Source organism: Salmo salar, chromosome 24 (genome assembly GCF_965601325.2).
Source record: "Salmo salar chromosome 24, fSalSal1, whole genome shotgun sequence".
In the NCBI taxonomy this organism is placed as follows: Eukaryota; Metazoa; Chordata; class Actinopteri; order Salmoniformes; family Salmonidae; genus Salmo; species Salmo salar.
Genome location: NC_138314.1, coordinates 40892501 through 40914169, shown reverse-complemented (window position 1 = coordinate 40914169; position 21669 = coordinate 40892501). Strand labels below are relative to the sequence as shown.

The window sequence follows — 21669 nt, the reverse complement described above, 5'->3', positions numbered from 1 at the left end:
CCTACATCTGCACCTAAGGGAAATTACACCTGGGATGGATTCAGGTGAAATACCTGCATGTGTGTGCCGTCAGTGCATGTGGTTGTGTGCCTTTCATTTCAGAGGGGTTGTTGATTTATCATCCACTGGTCTATTACTGTCTGTCTGGGTAGGTTTAATACTGTCTATCTGGGTAGGTCTAATACTGTCTATCTGGGTAGGTTTAATACTGTCTATCTGGGTAGGTCTAATACTGTCTATCTGGGTAGGTCTAATACTGTCTATCTGGGTAGGTCTATTACTGTCTATCTGGGTAGGTCTAATACTGTCTATCTGGGTAGGTCTATTACTGTCTGTCTGGGTAGGTTTAATACTGTCTATCTGGGTAGGTCTAATACTGTCTATCTGGGTAGGTCTAATACTGTCTATCTGGGTAGGTCTATTACTGTCTGTCTGGGTAGGTTTAATACTGTCTATCTGGGTAGGTCTAATACTGTCTATCTGGGTAGGTTTAATACTGTCTATCTGGGTAGGTCTAATACTGTCTATCTGGGTAGGTCTAATACTGTCTGTCTGGGTAGGTTTAATACTGTCTGTCTGGGTAGGTCTAATACTGTCTATCTGGGTAGGTCTAATACTGTCTATCTGGGTAGGTCTAATACTGTCTATCTGGGTAGGTTTAATACTGTCTATCTGGGTAGGTCTAATACTGTCTGTCTGGGTAGGTTTAATACTGTCTGTCTGGGTAGGTCTAATACTGTCTATCTGGGTAGGTCTAATACTGTCTATCTGGGTAGGTCTAATACTGTCTATCTGGGTAGGTCTAATACTGTCTATCTGGGTAGGTCTAATACTGTCTATCTGGGTAGGTTTAATACTGTCTATCTGGGTAGGTCTAATACTGTCTATCTGGGTAGGTTTAATACGGTCTATCTGGGTAGGTCTAATACTGTCTGTCTGGGTAGGTTTAATACTGTCTATCTGGGTAGGTCTAATACTGTCTATCTGGGTAGGTTTAATACTGTCTATCTGGGTAGGTTTAATACTGTCTATCTGGGTAGGTCTAATACTGTCTATCTGGGTAGGTTTAATAATGTCTATCTGGGTAGGTTTAATACTGTCTGTCTGGGTAGGTTTAATACTATCTATCTGGGTAGGTTTAATACTGTCTATCTGGGTAGGTTTAATACTGTCTATCTGGGTAGGTTTAATGCTGTCTGTCTGGGTAGGTTTAATACTGTCTATCTGGGTAGGTCTAATACTGTCTATCTGGGTAGGTCTAATACTGTCTGTCTGGGTAGGTTTAATACTGTCTGTCTGGGTAGGTTTAATACTGTCTGTCTGGGTAGGTCTAATACTGTCTATCTGGGTAGGTTTAATACTGTCTATCTGGGTAGGTCTAATACTGTCTATCTGGGTAGGTCTAATACTGTCTATCTGGGTAGGTTTAATGCTGTCTGTCTGGGTATGTTTAATACTGTCAATCTGGGTAGGTCTAATACTGTCTATCTGGGTAGGTCTAATACTGTCTATCTGGGTAGGTCTAATACTGTCAATCTGGGTAGGTCTAATACTGTCAATCTGGGTAGGTTTAATGCTGTCTGTCTGGGTAGGTTTAATACTGTCTATCTGGGTAGGTCTAATACTGTCTATCTGGGTAGGTCTAATACTGTCTATTTGGGTAGGTTTAATGCTGTCTATCTGGGTAGGTCTAATACTGTCTATCTGGGTAGGTCTAATACTGTATCTGGGTAGGTTTAATACTGTCTATCTGGGTAGGTTTAATATTGTCTATCTGGGTAGGTCTAATACTGTCTATCTGGGTAGGTCTAATACTGTATCTGGGTAGGTTTAATACTGTATCTGGGTAGGTTTAATACTGTCTATCTGGGTAGGTCTAATACTGTCTATCTGGGTAGGTCTAATACTGTCTGTCTGGGTAGGTTTAATACTGTCTATCTGGGTAGGTCTAATACTGTCTATCTGGGTAGGTCTAATACTGTCCGTCTGGGTAGGTTTAATACTGTCTATCTGGGTAGGTCTAATACTGTCTATCTGGGTAGGTCTAATACTGTCTGTCTGGGTAGGTCTAATACTGTCTATTTGGGTAGGTTTAATACTGTCTATCTGGGTAGGTCTAATACTGTCTATCTGGGTAGGTCTAATACTGTATCTGGGTAGATTTAATACTGTCTATCTGGGTAGGTTTAATATTGTCTATCTGGGTAGGTCTAATACTGACTATTTGGGTAGGTCTAATATTGTCTATTTGGGTAGGTTTAATACTGTCTTTTCCATATGAGAATATCAACCATGTGCTCTCTCCCTTCCTTCACTCTACAGCCAGCAAATCATGTGACAAAGTTCGTGTGTAAAGCATGCAAGTGTGGTGTGTGTGCCCGTTTGTCTGCGTGTGTGCGTGCCTGTCTGCATGTGTGTGTGCGCGTGTGCACGTTTGTCTGCGTGTGTGCCTGCCTGTCTGCGTTTGTGTGTGTGCGCGTGTAATACGGTTGGAATGGAATGCTATTGACATAATGTAATGGCATGCACATACACTACTACCAACCTAACCAGGGTGGAGTTTTATACCAACCATTATACTACAGGGAAATGAACAAGTTAACCTATGTAAGTGTACTTCCTGCTCACATAGTGCCATTCTATAGAAGTTTGCCTGTTACTTCAAGGAGCAGTGCACATGTTTACTCGCAAGCTACTATGTTACGTTATGCAACACACACACACACACTCACACACACACACACACACACACACACACACACACACACACACACACACACACACACACACACACACACACACACACACACACACACACACACACACACACACACACACACACGTACAAGAACACACACCCAAACACATACAGTATGTGTGCATACAAACATATGGACACACACAGGGTCATATATAATTGCAGACACGCTGACATGCTGACACATAGAAACGCACACTCAAGCCTCAGCGTTGACATGGGCAGAACATCACCCACCCAGATAGGAAGTGTTGACAGGCATTTGTCAGAACCTGTTAATAAATCAATCCTTTCAAAGACTTGTGTACACGCATGCAGCAGTCCATCTCAACTATGTCTTTGTCCGTGTGTGTGCCTGTGTTTGTGTGTGTGTGTGTGTGTGTGTGTGTGTGTGTGTGTGTGTGTGTGTGTGTGTGCGTCTGTGTGTGTGTGTGTGTGTGTGTGTGTGTGTGTGTGTGTGTGTGTGTGTGTGTGTGTGTGTGTGTGGGAGACAGAGAGGTCTTGATTTATTGACAGTTAATTTGCATTTGGCCTGTCAACTCCCTGCATCATACAGTACATCATTGCCTCTGCAACACACAGGAAAAACAAACCATAGGCAGAGAAACGCTCCATTTCACAACAGACTTTCTATTTTCTCTAAACCACAACCAGCCTACTCTTCCCTCATTCTACGGAAATTATTGGATTTATACTGAAATGCACGGAACATATTTTAACTTATTTTTAAATGTCGGGCCAACCAAATAATTAAGTCAGGGCCTGTATTCAAAAAGTGTCTCGGAGTAAGAGTTTTAGTTAATAATGAATATGGATACATGGACAGTGGGGGGACCTGATCCTAGATCCGCACTCCGACTCTGAAGCACTTTGTGAATACGAGCCTAAGTTAGCTTGAACGAGCAGAGAAAGCAAGTGGCTCCACCTTGTGGTGGACAAATTAATATTTTTTTAAATCCTCCCGTTGCCCTGCACTTTCGATAAGCAAACACTGTATATAAATATATTGTCACAGAGGCTCTTGAGTTGAGTCCATTTGTTTCTCTCATTCACACTGGAAGATCCGATTGTCATTATGTACGCTTCAGATATATCAATAGATAGACATGGTAGCAAGTGGCCATTTCACACTATATAAAACAAAATAATTCTAGTTGACAATGATTTACACCATTTCTCAAAGCCTTGCTTGATGATCATCACTCAGCATTCCTGTTCACATTTAGCATTAAATGATGCATTTTGAATCATCATAACAGTTGTATCTTTGTGCTGAAAGTGCTCTATTTTGAAACCTTGACTTCTGACATTCACCATTTTGGGGGGATTGTATTAACAGTGGACTAATGAACACAATACTAAAAGATCGTGTTTTATATGTACGTTACTGTCTTGATTCTCGTTGTTTACCTGCGTTTCATTCTCCTTGTACCTTTAATTCTCTGGTTGTTCACTATCCCCTCCTCTTTCCATCCCACTAGTGGACCACAAAGCATTCTGAAGTAAGTACTCCTTCACACAACACAAATACTTTTTTTATATCAGACTTTTTCATATTCCTTAACTTTTTGGTCCTTTTCTTTTTCATATATGCTGTCTCTCTTTCTCTCTCCAAGGGCAACTCCACCTAAAAGGTACAAGGAGTGGTCAAATGTATTGTCGTTATCGGTCCTTGTATTGTCCTTGAAATCATTCATAATGTTTGTCGTGATAAAACTATTTCCCAAGTTGGGATCAATAAAGTACTCCTCTCCTCTCCACTAGAAGGGAAGAGAAACTGTAGTGATGTCTCCTGCTATGTTCTGTTGCATCACATGCAGGGTTCCTAGGAGGCCCATTCTGGAGACAGACATTGAGTTCTACCACGTGCCTTCCCATGGAGACGCCAGCAAGAAGCGCCTGATGGAAGACACAGAGGACTGGCGTCCCCGCAGTGGCACCACCCAGTCCCGCTCCTTCCGAATCCTGGCCCAGATCACCGGCACTGAACACCGTGAGTCCCTAACACCAACACCACCACCAACAACATCAACACCACCACCAACAACACCACCACCACCAACACCACCAACATCACCAACAACACCACCACCACCACCAACAACAACAACACCAACACCACCACCCCCACCAACAACAACAACAACACCACCACCAACACCACCACCACCAACACCACCACCAACAACAACAACAACACCAATAACACCACCACCACCAACAACAACACCACCAACAACAACAACAACACCAACACCACTACCACCAACACCACCACTACCAACACCACCAACAACACCATCACCACCACCAACACCACCAACACCACCAACACCCCCACCACCAACAACACCATCACCAACAACACCACCAACACCAACAACAACACCACCACCAACAACACCACCACCAACACCACCACCACCAACAACACCATCACCAACAACACCACCACCACCAACAACAACAACAACACCAACAACACCACCACCACCACCAACACCACCAACAACAACACCATCACCAACAACACCACCACCACCAACAACAACACCACCACCAACAACACCACCACCACCACCAACACCAACAACAACAACAACACCAACAACACCACCACCACCACCAACAACACCACCACCAACAACACCACCACCAACAACACCACCACCAACAACACCACCAACACCACCACCACCAACAACACCACCACCAACAACACCACCACCAACAACACCACCACCAACAACACCACCAACACCACCACCACCAACAACACCACCAACAACAACACCACCACCACCAACATCACCAACACCACCACCAACCACACCAACAACAACAACACCACCACCAACACCACCACCACCAACAGCACCACCAACACCACCACCACCACCAACACCACTACCACCAACACCACCAACACCAACTCCAGCAACAACACAATCACCACCACCAACAACACCACCACCACCAACAACACCAACTCCAGCAACAACAACACCAACACCACCACCAACAACAACACCAACACCACCAACACCACCACCACCAACAACAACAACACCAACACCACCAACACCACCTCCAACATCACCATCACCACCACCAACACCACAACCAACATCACCAACCCAACTGCTCAACCCTCTGCACTCTTACACATACTTCTGTAGATCAAAGAACACTTTACCCTGTACACTACACAGGCCTTAATGAACACATTACCTGAACACTACATAGGTCTCAATGAACACATTACCTGAACACTACATAGGTCTCAATGAACACATTACCTGAACATAGGACTTAATGAACACATTACCAGAACACTACATAGGACTTAATGAACACATTACTACATAGGACTTAATGAACACATTACCTGAACATAGGCCTCAATGAACACATTACTTGAACACAGACCTAAATGAACACATTACCTGAACACTACATAGGACTTAATGAACACATTACCTGAACATAGGCCTCAATGAACACCTTGACTGTGTCCCAAATGGCACCCTATTCCCTATGGTAATCTACTTTTGCCCTGAGCCCTATTGGTCCTAGTAAAAAGTAATGCACTAGTCCAAATAGGGTGCCATGCCATTTGGGACACATGTTTTACCTGTACACAGGCCTATCAAATGCATGATAGAATTACACTACAAAACCAAAAATCATTCTCATGCTTGTGTCATCAATGGTCATTGGTGATAATGCAGTAGCTTACTTTATTAGGTTCTACCTAAGAAGTAGAGTTCTATTCATAGAAATACAGGATAATTACTAGAAGGTTTTGTTTTTCAATTAACACTTATGTAATAGCAGTTTAGTTTACTATTGAGCGAGCACAATTTGAATAATGTACTTCCTGCACTACTTTTTGGTTAATGGGGACACTTCCTTCTGTACTTCCTGTTCAATGGAACACCAATTATGGCCTCATTGACTTGAATGAAGACACCCCTTCTAGTAATTATATTTCTATGGTTCTATTAACGTCAATATATTCAAAAAGTGCTGATGAGTGGAGTGACGCTATGTTATGTTCTTCTCTCCTATGTAGAGCAAGCACAGGAGAGCGATGCGGAGAACAAGACAAAGTAAGTGCTTGGTGATCGTTCTGTCTTGGTTGGTCTGCTCTTACTGCGGTGGTTTTAATTTGCATGGACGTGCTGTTGTTGTTGTCGTTACAGTTACTATTTGGATGATGGGGTTGTGTGTGGAATCTAATAATCACATTGGGCATTCAGTAGTCACATGGGGCATTCAGTAGTCACATGGGGCATTCGGTAGTCACATGGGGCATTCAGAAGTCACATAAGGCATTCAGTAGTCACATGGGGCATTCAGTAGTCATAAGGGTAATCTAGTAGTCACAATGGGCATTCGGTAGTCACATGGGGTATTCAGTAGTCACATGGGGCATTCAGTAGTCACATGGGGCATTCAGTAGTCACAATGGGCATTCGGTAGTCACATGGGGCATTCAGTAGTTACATGGGGCATTCAGTAGTCTCATGGGACATTCGGTAGTCACATGGGGTATTCAGTAGTCATAAGGGTCATCTAGTAGTCACAATGGGCATTCGGTAGTCACATGGGGCATTCAGTAGTTACATGGGGCATTCAGTAGTCACATGGGGAATTCAGTAGTCACATGGGACATTCGGTAGTCACATGGGGTATTCAGTAGTCACAATGGGCATTCAGTAGTCTTATGGGGCATTCAGTAGTCACATAAGGCATTTAGTAGTCACATGGGGCATTCAGTCGTCACATGGGGCATACAGTCGTCACATGGGGCATTCAGTCGTCACATGGGACATTCAGTAGTCACATGGGACATTCAGTCGTCACATGGGACATTCAGTAGTCACATGGGGCATTCAGTCGTCACATGGGGCATTCAGTCGTCACATGGGGCATTCGGTCGTCACATGGGGCATTCGGTCGTCACATGGGACATTCGGTAGTCACATGGGGCATTCAGTCGTCACATGGGGCATTCAGTCGTCACATGGGGCATTCAGTCGTCACATGGGGCATTCAGTCGTCACATGGGGAATTCAGTAGTCACATGGGACATTCAGTAGTCACATGGGACATTCGGTAGTCACAATGTTTAATTGGTAGTCACATAGGGCCTTTAGTAGTCACACGGGGCATTCAGTCGTCACATGGGGCATTCAGTCGTCACATAGGGCATTTGGTAGTCACATGGGACATTTGGTAGTCACATGGGACATTCGGTAGTCACATAAGGCATTTAGTAGTCACATGGGGCATTCAGTCGTCACATGGGGCATTCAGTCGTCACATGGGGCATTCAGTCTCACATGGGGAATTCAGTAGTCACATGGGACATTCAGTAGTCACATGGGACATTTGGTAGTCACAACGTGTAATTGGTAGTCACATAGGGCCTTTAGTAGTCACACGGGGCATTCAGTCGTCACATGGGGCATTCAGTCGTCACATAGGGCATTTGGTAGTCACATGGGACATTTGGTAGTCACATGGGGAATTCAGTAGTCACATAGGGCATTTGGTAGTCACATGGGGAATTCAGTAGTCACATGGGACATTTATCCTGTGGATATCTAAACACACACACACACACCACACACACTATCCCAAATGCCCAAATCCTGTTACAGTAACTCCTGCATGCTTAGTTGAGAACCAAATTAGAGGGAGAAAGCCACTTGAGATAAACCTGGCGTAGCCGCAGTAAACTGCTTCAATCTGAGAGGTCTGACTCTGGGCCTGTGCTTAGCATAGTTGTAGTGAATGTGGCTCTGGGTTGGACCTAGTGGCTGGCATCAACCCACAACAAGACGCAAATCTTGGGTCAGTTTTGCATTTTTCCAATTATTTGTTAAGGTTAGGATTGGGGAGGGGAAGCTGATCCTAGATCTGTACCTAGGGGAAACGTCACCCTGCAGTGTGGACTGGCTGTAGTGGATTTGGTTCTCCCATGAGAGAACAGAGTTATAGATGAGGTCCTCCAAAATAACATGTTTTCCAAATGTAACAATATTTACTACAGTATGTTCAACATACTATCTCTGTGTGTGTGTGTGTGTGTGTGTGTGTGTGTGTGTGTGTGTGTGTGTGTGTGTGTGTGTGTGTGTGTGTGTGTGTGTGTGTGTATGTGTGTTGCTTTCTGTGGTTTTCTTGTGGTGCAGTCTGTGGTGTTTAGGTGATTATAGTGCTGTGGTCATGATTTGTGGTCGCCTTGCAGTTTTGTCTTGGTATTCACGTGGATATGGCAGTGCTTGATCATGCTGTGGTCATTAACGTGTTCAATTGAATAATGACCACTGTCTTTTCTTATAGAAGCATCTTCATGACTGGGGATGTGCATGGCTTCTTGATTCCGTCCCAAATGGCATCCTATTCCCTGTATAGTGCATTGCTTTTGACCAGGGCCTGTTGGTCTATTTGGAATGCTCACCCTTGTGTGATGTGATCATGCTTCCTGGATTGTTGTGACCAGCAACTCATTCCATTATCATCCATTTGTCCTTTATTCTGCTTTTCGGTAACACTTGAAGTGTAATTCATGACGTATCCAGTGTCTTTAGCCATCATAATGTGTCATAATGGCATAGCTTCTACAACTTGAGTTTATATTTCCATATATAGTTTTATTCATATTCTCGTTTTCTTTTCTCTTCCTCTTCTTGACTTTCTTCGTCACTCGCCCTCTCTCCTCACTCCTCTCTCCTCACTCCTCTCCCCTCTCTCCCTCTCCCTCTCTCCTCACTCCTCTCTCCCTCTCCCTCTCTCCTCACTCCCTCTCTCCTCAACCATCTCTCCTCACTCCTCCCTCTCTCCTCTCTCCCACTCCTCTCTCTCCTCAACCATCTCTCCTCACTCCTCTCTCCTTTCTCCTCTCTCCTCACTCCCTCTCTCCTCAACCATCTCTCCTCACTCCTTTCTCCCTCGCTCCTCACTCCTCTCTCCCTCTCCTCTCTCCTCACTCCATCTCTCCTCAACCATCTCTCCTCTCTCCCTCTCTCCTCTCTCCCTCTCCTCTCTCTCCTCACTCCTCTCTCCTCTCTCCCTCTCCTCTCTCTCCTCATTCCTCTCTCCCTCTCTCCTCTCTCCTCACTCCCTCTCTCCTCAACCATCTCTCCTCTCTCCCTCTCTCCTCACTCCTCTCTCCCTCTCCTCTCTCTCCTCACTCCTCTCTCCCTCTCTCCTCTCTCCTCACTCCCTCTCTCCTCAACCATCTTTCCTCACTACTCTCTCCTCACTCCCTCTCCTCTTTCCTCTCTCCTCACTCCTCTCTTCATCTCTCCTCACTCCTCTCTCCTCACTTCTCTCTCACTCACTCCCTTTCCTCACTCCTCTCTCCCCCTCTCCTCTCTCCTCACTCCTTTCCGGGTGGGTGGCAGAGCGAAAAAGGTGAACACCCAGGTGATCGGACCGAAATACACCAAGCTGAGAGACTGGCATCACGGGGTGTCTGCACGTACACTCAACGTCCTTACCCTCCAATAGTGCCCTCTGTTTGTGTGAGTGTGTCACTGGTGTAGTACACCCCCCGCAGCCCCCGCAAGGCAGGGGCCCCCCAAGCTTTTTGGGTTGGGGTCCCTCTCGAGATCGGGCCCCCCAGATAGCGTATGAAGATTTCATAAGCCATGAATTTTTTTCGAATCACAGGAAATTAGCTTTTTCTCTCAGCCTCATAGCAGAATGTGTAAAATAGCAGCAGATTATCTATAAAACAGTTTTCTCTGTCCTGTTTTTTCAGTTTCTTTCTTAAATAAAATAATTCATTTGGTTGGGGGAGGGGCTCTTACTCGGACCTTGCGGGTTGCCATGTGTGTGTGTGTGTGTGTGTGTGTGTGTGTGTGTGTGTGTGTGTGTGTGTGTGTGTGTGTGTGTGTGTGTGTGTGTGTGTGTGTGTGTGTGTGTGTTGTGTGTGTGTGTTTGCGTGCGTGCGTATTAGCCTAGAGCACAACTGCCATCTCAAATGTCATCGAATGTGTCCCGTCTAATTTTACTACCCAGTTTGGCTCACAATCTCACAGTATATTCCTCTATAGTATATTAATCTATAGTAAATTCTTCTATAGTATATTAATCTATAGTAAATTCTTCTATAGTATAATGGTCTATAGTATATTTATCTATAGTATAATGCTCTATAGTATATTTATCTATAGTATATTCTTCTATAGTATATTTATCTATAGTATAATGGTCTATAGTATATTTATCGATAGTATAATGCTCTATAGTATATTTATCTATAGTATATTCTTCTATAGTATATTTATCTATAGTATAATGGTCTATAGTATATTTATCGATAGTATAATGCTCTATAGTATATTTATCTATAGTATAATGGTCTATAGTATATTTATCGATAGTATAATGCTCTATAGTATAATGCTCTATAGTATATTTATCTATAGTATAATGCTCTATAGTATATTTATCTATAGTATAATGCTCTATAGTATATTTATCTATAGTATAATGCTCTATAGTATATTTATCTATAGTATAATGGTCTGTAGTATATAGCTCTTCAGAGAGATGCAATATCTTAGTGTAACAGTTGGGTCATGTTTGAAACCTGATACAGTGTCTACTGATGGTTGATTGGTTGACTGGCTGATTGGTTGGTTGTACTGTATCATGTGACCATTAAAAGTAGAACACAATAAAACCATAAGCGTTATTTCCATTGTGGTGTAGATTCCTCCTGTATGTATGTGTACTGTTGGGTATTCAATGTAAACGGACACTGCCAACAAAAAGTGGGCCGTTTTTGGGCAGAGGACCCTTGATTACAGGGTTGGACTGCTACAGTGTGCTGCTGCTGTGGTTAACAGAATAATCAAACATATTAAGTACATACACTGATGATACAAAACATTAGGAACACCCTCAGAACAGCCTCAATTCTTTGGGGCATGGACTCTACAAGTTGTCGAAAGCAATCCACGAGGATGATGGCCCATGTTGACTACTATACTTCCCACAGTTGTGCGAAGTTGGCTGGATGTCCTTTGGGTGGTGGACCATTGTTGATACACACGTGAAACTGTTGAGCGTGAAAAACACACCAGTGTTGCAGTTCTTGACACACTCAAACCGGTGCGCCTGGCACCTACTACCATACCCTGTTCAAAGGCACTTAAATATTTTGTCTTGCCCATTCAACCTCTGAATGGCACCCATACACAATCCATGTTTCAATTGTCACAAGGCTTAAAAATCCTTCTTTATCCTGTCTCCTCCCCTCTGAATAAGACAGCAGGGAACTGATCCTAGATCAGCACTCCTACTCTGGCATGTCCTGTGGAAGTGTTTTCTGTGAAAGGAATTCAGACACTCTTGGAAGACAAATGGGACGTTTTTCTGGAAGAAAAAAATTGAGTTTTTATAACTTCTAAGACCATGTATTGTGATGAAAACAAAAATTATAGCAAGAACCACATCATGCACCCACAGCAGAGAGAGAGAGAGAGAGAGAGAGAGAGAGAGAGAGAGAGAGATGTGACAGTACGCAATCTTCGGGAAACACTTTTGTCTCGTGAGCGCTACTTTCAGAACTACTGGCTAAAAAGTATACAAATGTACCGGAAAATCTCTTTAATACATTACATTATGTACAGGGTATATTAGCCTCAACTTCTGTTATGTACTTGGAATGTGATGTCATCAATAAAGTTAAGAAGCCTTCATTTCCCCCTTTCCCTGTCTCCCTTTCTATCTTCTTCTTCTCTCTGACAATAGTTCTCCCATTATAGATGGCCAGGTCAGGCACAGTCACACTCACACTCACACTCATCCACTCTCTGACTGCTGACTTTTTCACCTTTGACCTTTCGACTCCTCACTCTGCACTGTCCCATTGTGGACCTACAGTGAGCTCCAAAAGTATTGGGACAGTGACACATTTTTGTTATTCTTTTAGGCTCTGCCCTTTGGATTTTAAATTATTCAATGACTATGAGGGTAAAGTGTAGACTGACAGCTGACAGCTATTGTCATCCATATCGGGTAAACAGTTTAGAAATTACAGAACTTTTTGTATATAGTCCCCCCATTTTAGGGGACCAAAAGTATTGGGACAAAATTCACCAATATGTGTATTAAAGTAATAAAAACGGTTAGTATTTGGTCCCATATTCATAGCACCAATGTCTACATCAGGCTTGTGACTCTACATTTGTTGGATGCATTTGCTGTTTGTTATGGTTGTGTTTCAGATAATTTTGTCCCCAATAGAAATTAATTGTAATAATGTATTTTGCCATTTTGGAGTCAATTTTATTGTAAATAAGAATATAATATGTTTCTAAACACTTCTATATTAATGTGGATGCTACCATGATTACGGATAATCCTGAATGAAATATGAATAATGATAAGTGAGAAAGTTACAGACGCACAAATATCATAACCCCTCCACCCCCCCAAAATGCTTACCGCTCACCATTACAATAACAAAGGTGGTTAGCATTTTGGGGTATGTACAGTACCAGTCAAAAGTTTGGACACACCTACTCATTCCAGGGTTTTTCTTTATTTTACTATTTACTATTGTAGAATAGGGAAGACATCAAACTATGAAATAGCACATATGGAATCATGTAGTATACAAAAAAAAGTGTTAAACATATCAAAATATATTTTATATTTGAGGTTCTTCAAAGTAGCCACCCTTTGCCTTGATGACAGCTAAGTGAATCTCTCTGCAACCCACACAGTTGTGAAGAGGGCACGAAAACGTTTCTTCCCCATCAGGAAACTGAAAATATTTGGCATGGTCCCTAACACCCTACCAAAACCAGCCGCGCATGTGCGCCATCGTGTGCAAATTGATTTTGTCCCCCCACACAAACGCGATCACGACACGCAGGTTTAAATATCAAAACAAACTCTGTACCAATTATATTAGTTTGGGGACAGGTCGAAAAGCCTTAAACAATTATTGCCTACCAGACAAGCTAAACTACTTCATTGCTCACTTCGAGGCAAATGGCACTGAAACATGCATGAGAGCACCAGCTGTTCCGCAGCCGATGTGAGTAAGACCTTTAAACAGGTCAACATTCACAAGGCCGCAGGGCCAGATGGATTAGCAGGACGTGTACTGCGAGCATGCGCTGACGAACTGGCAAGTGTCTTCACTGACATTTTCAACCTCTCCCTGTCCGAGTCTGTAATACCAACATGTTTTAAGCAGACCACCATAGTGCCTGTGCCCGAGAACACTAAGCTAACCTCCCTAAATGACTACCGACCCATAGCACTCACTTCTGTAGCCATGAAGTGCTTTGAAAGGCTGGTCATGGCTCACATCAACACCATTATCACAGAAACCCTAGACCCACTCCAATTTGCATACCACCGCCAACAGATCCACAGATGATGCAATCTCTATTGCACTCCACACTGCCCTTTCCCACCTGGACAAAAGGAACACCTATGTGAGAATGCTATTCATTGACTACAGCTCAGCATACAACACCATAATGCCCTCAAAGCTCATTAATAAGCTAAGGACCCTGGGACTAAACACCTCCCTCTGCAACTGTATCCTGGATATCCTGACGGGCCACCCCCAGGTGGTAAGGGTAGGTAACAACACATCCACCATGCTGATCCTCAACACAGGGGCCCCTCGGGGGTGCGTGCTCAGTCCCCTCCTGTACTCCTTGTTCACTCACGACTGCACGGCCAGGCACGACTCCAAAACCACCATAAAGTTTGCCGATGACACAACAGTGGTAGGGCTGATCACCGACAACGACGAGACAGCATATAGGGAGGAGGTCAGAGACCTGGCCCTGTGTTGCCAGGACAACAACCTCTCCCTCATCGTGATCAAGACAAAGGAGATGATTGTGGACTACAGGAAAAAGAGGACCGAGTACGCCCCCATTCTCATCGACGGGGCTGTAGTGGAGCAGGTTGAGAGCTTCTAGTTCCTTGGTGTCCACATCACCAACAAACTAACATGGTCCAAGCACACCAAGACATTCGTGAAGAGGGCACGACAAAACCTATTTCAGTCTACCTACCAGTAGACTGAAAAGATTTGGCATGGGTCCTCAGATCCTCAAAAGGTTCTACAGCTGCACCATCAAGAGCATACCGACCCCAAGGCACTCCAGAGGGTAGTACAAACAGCCCAGTACATCACTGGGGCCAAGCTCTCTGCCATCCAGGACCTCTATATCAGGCGGTGTCAGAGGAAGGGCCTAAAAATTGTCAAAGACTCCAGCCACCCTAGTCATAGACTGTTCTCTCTGCTACCGCACGGCAAGCGGTACCGGAGCACCAAGTCTAAGGCCAAGAGGCTTCTAAACAGCTTCTACCCCCAAGAAATAAAACTCCTGAACATCTAATCAAATGGCTACACAGACTATTTGCATTTCCCCCCCCCCCCCCCCCTCTTTTGCACCGTGCTACTCTCTGTTGTTATCATCTATGTATAGTCACTTAAATAACTCTACCCACATGTACATGTTACCTCAACTAAATGGTGCCACCACACATTGACTCTGTACTGGTACCCCCCTGTATATAGTTTCGCTATTGTTATTTTACAGCTGCTCTTTAACTTCTATGGGCTACGTGGGACCTAGCGTCCCACCTGCGGGACACAGCCAGTGAAATATCAGGGCGGCAAATTCAAAAACAACAAAATGTCATAATTCAACTTTCTCAAACATACAACTATTTTACACCATTTTAAAGATACACTTCTTCTTGATGTAACCACATTGTCCGATTTCAAAAAGGCTTTACAGCGAAAGCAAAACATTAGATTATGTTAGGAGAGTACATAGACAAAAATAATCACACAGCCATTTTCCAAGCAAGGACATGTGTCAATAAAACCCAAAACACAGCTAAATGAAGCACTAACCTTAGACGATCTTCATCAGATGACACTCCTAGGACATTATGTTACACAATACATGTATGTTTTGTTCGATAAAGTTCATATTTATATCCAAAAACAGCATTTTACATTGGCGCGTGATGTTCAGAAAATGTATTCCCACCAAAACTGTCGGTGAATGACCACATCAATTTACAAAAATACTCATCATAAACGTTAACAAAATATATAACAATTATTTAAAGAATTATAGATAGACTACTCCTGGATGCAACCACTGTGTCAGATTTTAAAATAGCTTTACGGAGAAAGCACATTTTTCAATATTCTGAGTACATAGCTCAGCCATTACGGCGAGCTATACAGACACCCGCCAAGTTCAGGGCAACCTAAACTCAGAATTAGTATTAGAAATATTCTCTACCTTTGCTGATCTTCATCAGAATGCACTCCCAGGACTGCTACTTCCACAAGAAATTTTGTTTTTGTTCCAAATAATCCATATTTATGTCCAAATACCATTTTGTTAGTGCGTTCAGAGCACTATCCAAAGGCATAACGCGCGAGCGTGGTACCAGAGACGAAAAGTCAAAATGTTCCATTACCGTACTTAGAAGCGTGTCAAACGCTGTTTAAAATCAATCTTTATGGTATTTTTAACGTAAAATTGCGATAATATTCAAACCGGACAATAGCGTATTCATTCAAGGAGAAAAAAGGAGGAACGGTGTGACTGCGCATATTCAATCCCTTTGTTGCCAGGCAGTCCACTCAGAAACTGAGCTCCTATTATCTGCCCAGTGACAGGAGAATGCTCAAACCACTTTCTGAAGGCTTTAGACAGCCAATGGAAGCCTTAGGAAGTGCAACGTAACCCCACGGATACTGTAGTTTTGAAAGGGACTAGAAAGAAGAACTACAATTCTCAGATCCTCCACTTCCTGGTTGACTTTTTCTCAGGTTTTTGCCTGCCTTATGAGTTCTGTTATACTCACAGACACCATTCAAACAGTTGTATAAACTTCAGAGTGTTTTCTATCCAAATCTACTAATGATATGCATATTCTAGTTTCTGGGCCAGAGTAGTAACCTGTTTAAATTGGGTACGTTTTTCATCCGGCCGTGAAAATACTGCCGCCTAGCCCAGACAGGTTAATTACTTGTTAATTTTATTTCTTATTCTTATCTGTATTCATTTTTAATTTTACATTTTTAACCACATTGTTGGTTAGGGGCTCATAAGTAAGCATTTCACTGTAAGGTCTACACCTATTGTATTCGGCACATGTGACTAATACAATTTGATTTGAATTTAGCTGGCTAGCTTGCAGTTGCTAGCTTATTTGTCTTATTTAGCTAGCTTGCTGTTGCTAGCTTACTCTTGCTAGCTAATTTGTCCTGGGATATAAACATTAAGTTGCTATTTTACCTAAAATGCACCTGGTCCTCTACTCCAACAATTAATCCACACATAAAACGGTCAACAGAATTGTTTCTAGTCATCTGTCTTCCTTACAGGCCTTTTTTTCTTTGGACGTTATATGGCGATTGGCATCTAACTTTCATTCATCTTTCAATCACCCACGTGGGTATAACCAATGAGGAGATGGCACATGGATATCTACTTCTATAAACCAATGAGGAGATGGGAGAGGCAGGACTTGCCCCGCGTTCAGCGTCACAAATAGAACTGACTTCTATTTTAGCGCTTGGCAACGCAGATGCTCGTTTGTGCGCGCGAGCAGTGTGGGTGCAATAATTGATTAACATGTATGTTTACATTTATTTTGCAACGCGAGCGATGTGGTCAGCACACGTTCTACAGCTGCACCTGTAACGGCTCTCATATCGCTCATCGACAAAGGACACAGTGCTGTTCTCTTTCACAGTGTCACGTCCTGACCAGCAGAGGGAGTATTGTATTAGTATTTTGGTCAGGACGTGGCAGAAGGGTTTGTGTTGTATGGTTTTTCTAGTATGTCTGTTTCTTTGTTGGTCTGTGTGGCTCCCGATCAGGAACAGCTGGTCATCGTTGTTCCTGATTGGGAGTTATATATTAGGAGTGTGTTTTTCACCTGGGGTTTGTGGGTTGTTGATTTTGCACTGCTAGTATTTGTTATAGCCTGCAAAACTGTTCCTGTCGGTCGTTGTTTCTTGTTTTTTCGTGGTGTTCACATTTAAATAAAATATGATGAGCACGCAACCCGCTGCGTATTGGTCCACTTTTTCCGACAGCGATTTCTCCATATCTTCAGACAAAGAGGAGCGTGACACACAGTTTATTCTGCAGACATACACAAAACACAATCTGAGTGACATGAAATAAAAATAAATGTACACTTCACGAGGTGACTAACCTCATTAGCAAGGAAAGTACAGGACAGACGCTAGCTAGCCTTTAGCGTACAGCAACGTGCTAACTTTGTAAATGTCCATAAAATTTTAAATACAGGACACAACTCTGTAACACTATCACATAACATGTCAACATCGATAGTGATTATAAAACAATATTGTTTTCAGCCTAACATACATCAGATATCTTTTTAAAAGGGAAAACACTGGGTGCAGCATGGAGCACGATACATACCTCCATCATAGTTGAACAACTCTTTGGCTGGATGCTGCGTGATCATGTTCACAGAGATGCAGTTGCACAAATAATACAGCAGGTGGCGCCACAACTGTTATGGTTACCCGGACTACCTGCATTTACCCTTTTTTAACTCTCCGGCACTGACTCTATGCACACACACTGGACTCACACACTTACACTGACACCCCAACACACACATAGACATACACACACACAGCATACGTCAACAGACACACACAACATGCACACACGTATACTAATGCCACACACACACACTTTCTCACACATACGCTGCTGTTAAAGCTCAGTCTATCATCTATCCTGTTGCCTAGTCACTTTACCCCTACCTACAGTACATGATTCCATATGTGTTATTTCATAGTGTTGATGTCTGCATTATTATTCTACAATGTAGAAAATAGTAAAAATAAAGAAAACCTTTGAATGAGTAGGTGTGTCCAAACTTTTGACTGGTACTGTATGTATATTTTTCTATCTTTATTTTTAACTCTGCGTTGTTGGAAAAGGACCCACAAGTAAGCATTTCACTGTTAGTCTACACCTGTTATTTACAAAACATGTGACAAATAAAATTGTATTTGATGATTTTATAAATCCATATGCAATGGTGAAGCACAAATGTTATGGTCAGGGTTGTGTGGCTCTATCATGTTCCACAACTTTTTCATTCCTCTAGCAGTTCCCTTATGACACCACTAGTGGGCGATGGTGACCTAGGAGAGATTCATTCCTCTAGCAGTTCCCTTATGACACCACTAGTGGGCGATGGTGACCTAGGAGAGATTCAAGCCATTGGGTCGGATTGGGAAGCTAGTGATGTCCATCACAATGACTACTCCTCTACTACAGACCAAATACATACGGCTCCTCTCTCACCTATGCGCAGGTACAAAAAAGCGAAACAAATTATTATGAAATTGATCATAAAAAGCCCTCAGTCAGCAAGCACCATTCAGTATTTTCCTCCCATTGGAAGGTTGACCAGGTGAGGTCAGAACAGCAGAAACATGTGATTGGTTTAGCCTTGGTCCAGGGCTTTAGTGAGACTTTCTCAATGAACATTGATGCAGGGCCTTGGACCACAGCTCTAGAAAACACTGGGGTTAAAGTATCAACCCCCTGTAACAAAATGACAGTTTAGAACTGGTATCCACCCTGGGTAAACACTGCAGAGACATTTACATTTTACATTTACGTCATTTAGCAGACGCTCTTATCCAGAGCGACTTACAAATTGACATAGTGCGTCTCAGATTAGTAGTGAGTGCTGATCTAGGATCAGTTTGGCTTTTTAGATAATAATGAAGGACCTCAGCCTCCGGAGCCACTGCCTGGTCAAGTCGCTACCATCTAGAGGGAAAAGACCGTACAGGTCATCAAAGCTGGAACAGAGAGACTGATAAGCAGCTTCTATCTCCAGGCCATCAGGCTGTTAAACAGTCACCACTATCCTGCCTCCGCCCAGTACCCTGTCACTGTTACTAGCCTCCATCAGTACCCTGCCCTGAACCTTAGTCACTGTTAATAGCCTCCCCCAGTACCCTGCCCTGAACCTTAGTCACTGTTACTAGCCTCCACCAGTACCCTGCCCAGTACCCTGTCACTGTTACTAGCCTCCATCAGTACCCTGCCCAGTACCCTGTCACTGTTACTAGCCTCCATCAGTACCCTGCCCTGAACCTTAGTCACTGTTACTAGCCTCCATCAGTACCCTACCCAGTACCCTGTCACTGTTACTAGCCTCCATCAGTACCCTGCCCAGTACCCTGTCACTGTTACTAGCCTCCATCAGTACCCTGCCCAGTACCCTGTCACTGTTACTAGCCTCCATCAGTACCCTGTCACTGTTACTAGCCTCCATCAGTACCCTGTCACTGTTACTAGCCTCCGCCCAGTACCCTGTCACTGTTACTAGCCTCCATCAGTACCCTGCCCAGTACCCTGTCACTGTTACTAGCCTCCATCAGTACCCTGCCCAGTACCCTGTCACTGTTACTAGCCTCCATCAGTACCCTGCCCAGTACCCTGTCACTGTTACTAGCCTCCATCAGTACCCTGCCCAGTACCCTGTCACTGTTACTAGCCTCCATCAGTACCCTGCCCAGTACCCTGTCACTGTTACTAGCCTCCATCAGTACCCTGCCCAGTACCCTGTCACTGTTACTAGCCTCCATCAGTACCCTGCCCAGTACCCTGTCACTGTTACTAGCCTCCATCAGTACCCTGCCCAGTACCCTGTCACTGTTACTAGCCTCCATCAGTACCCTGCCCTGAACCCAGTACCCTGCCCTGAACCATAGTCACTGTTACTAGCCTCCATCAGTACCCTGCCCTGAACCTTAGTCACTGTTACTAGCCTCCCCCAGTACCCTGCCCTGAACCTTAGTCACTGTTACTAGCCTCCATCAGTACCCTGCCCTGAACCTTAGTGACTGTTACTAGCCTCCCCCAGTACCCTGCCCTGAACCTTAGTGACTGTTACTAGCCTCCACCAGTACCCTGCCCTGAACCTTAGTGACTGTTACTAGCCTCCCCCAGTACCCTGCCCTGAACCTTAGTGACTGTTACTAGCCTTAGAGACTGTTACTAGCCTCCATCAGTACCCTGCCCTGAACCTTAGTGACTGTTACTAGCCTTAGTGACTGTTACTAGCCTCCCCCAGTACCCTGCCCTGAACCTTAGTCACTGTTAATAGCCTCCCCCAGTACCCTGCCCTGAACCTTAGTCACTGTTACTAGCCTCCACCAGTACCCTGCCCTGAACCTTAGTCACTGTTACTAGCCTCCACCAGTACCCTGCCCTGAACCTTAGACTGTTACTAGCCTCCACCAGTACCCTGCCCTGAACCTTAGTGACTGTTACTAGCCTCCATCAGTACCCTGCCCTGAACCTTAGAGGCTGTTACTAGCCTCCATCAGTACCCTGCCCTGAACCTTAGTCACTGTTACTAGCCTCCACCAGTACCCTGCCCTGAACCTTAGTGACTGTTACTAGCCTCCCCCAGTACCCTGCCCTGAACCTTAGTGACTGTTACTAGCCTCCACCCAGTACCCTGCCCTGAACCTTAGACTGTTACTAGCCTCCACCAGTACCCTGCCATGAACCTTAGACTGTTACTGGCCTCCATCAGTACCCTGCCCTGAACCATAGTCACTGTTACTAGCCTCCCCCAGTACCCTGCCCTGAACCTTAGTGACTGTTACTAGCCTCCACCAGTACCCTGCCCTGAACCTTAGTCACTGTTACTAGCCTCCACCAGTACCCTGCCCTGAACCTTAGACTGTTACTAGCCTCCACCAGTACCCTGCCCTGACCCTTAGTGACTGTTACTAGCCTCCCCCAGTACCCTGCCCTGAACCTTAGTGACTGTTACTAGCCTCGCTCCGTACCCTGCCCTGA

The 21669-nt window shown here is 44.1% G+C and overlaps 1 protein-coding gene across 7 annotated transcripts in view; it reads left to right on the top strand.

The window, feature by feature from the left end:
* pdlim5a (PDZ and LIM domain 5a) overlaps window positions 1–21669 on the top strand; it is a 146811-nt gene that overhangs the window by 90634 nt on the left and 34508 nt on the right. For 3 of the 7 annotated variants that reach the window (XM_014172468.3, XM_082968706.1, XM_014172469.3), the window contains exons 6-9: window positions 4240–4260; window positions 4375–4392; window positions 4579–4751; window positions 6834–6870. In XM_014172468.3, the coding sequence (XP_014027943.1) occupies window positions 4240–4260; window positions 4375–4392; window positions 4579–4751; window positions 6834–6870 (249 nt within the window). Of the gene's footprint in view, window positions 1–2322; window positions 2343–4239; window positions 4261–4374; window positions 4393–4578; window positions 4752–6833; window positions 6871–21669 lie in introns of all 7 variants that reach the window. The other 4 variants (XM_082968707.1, XM_082968710.1, XM_082968709.1 and 1 more) reach the window with 2 other exon arrangements.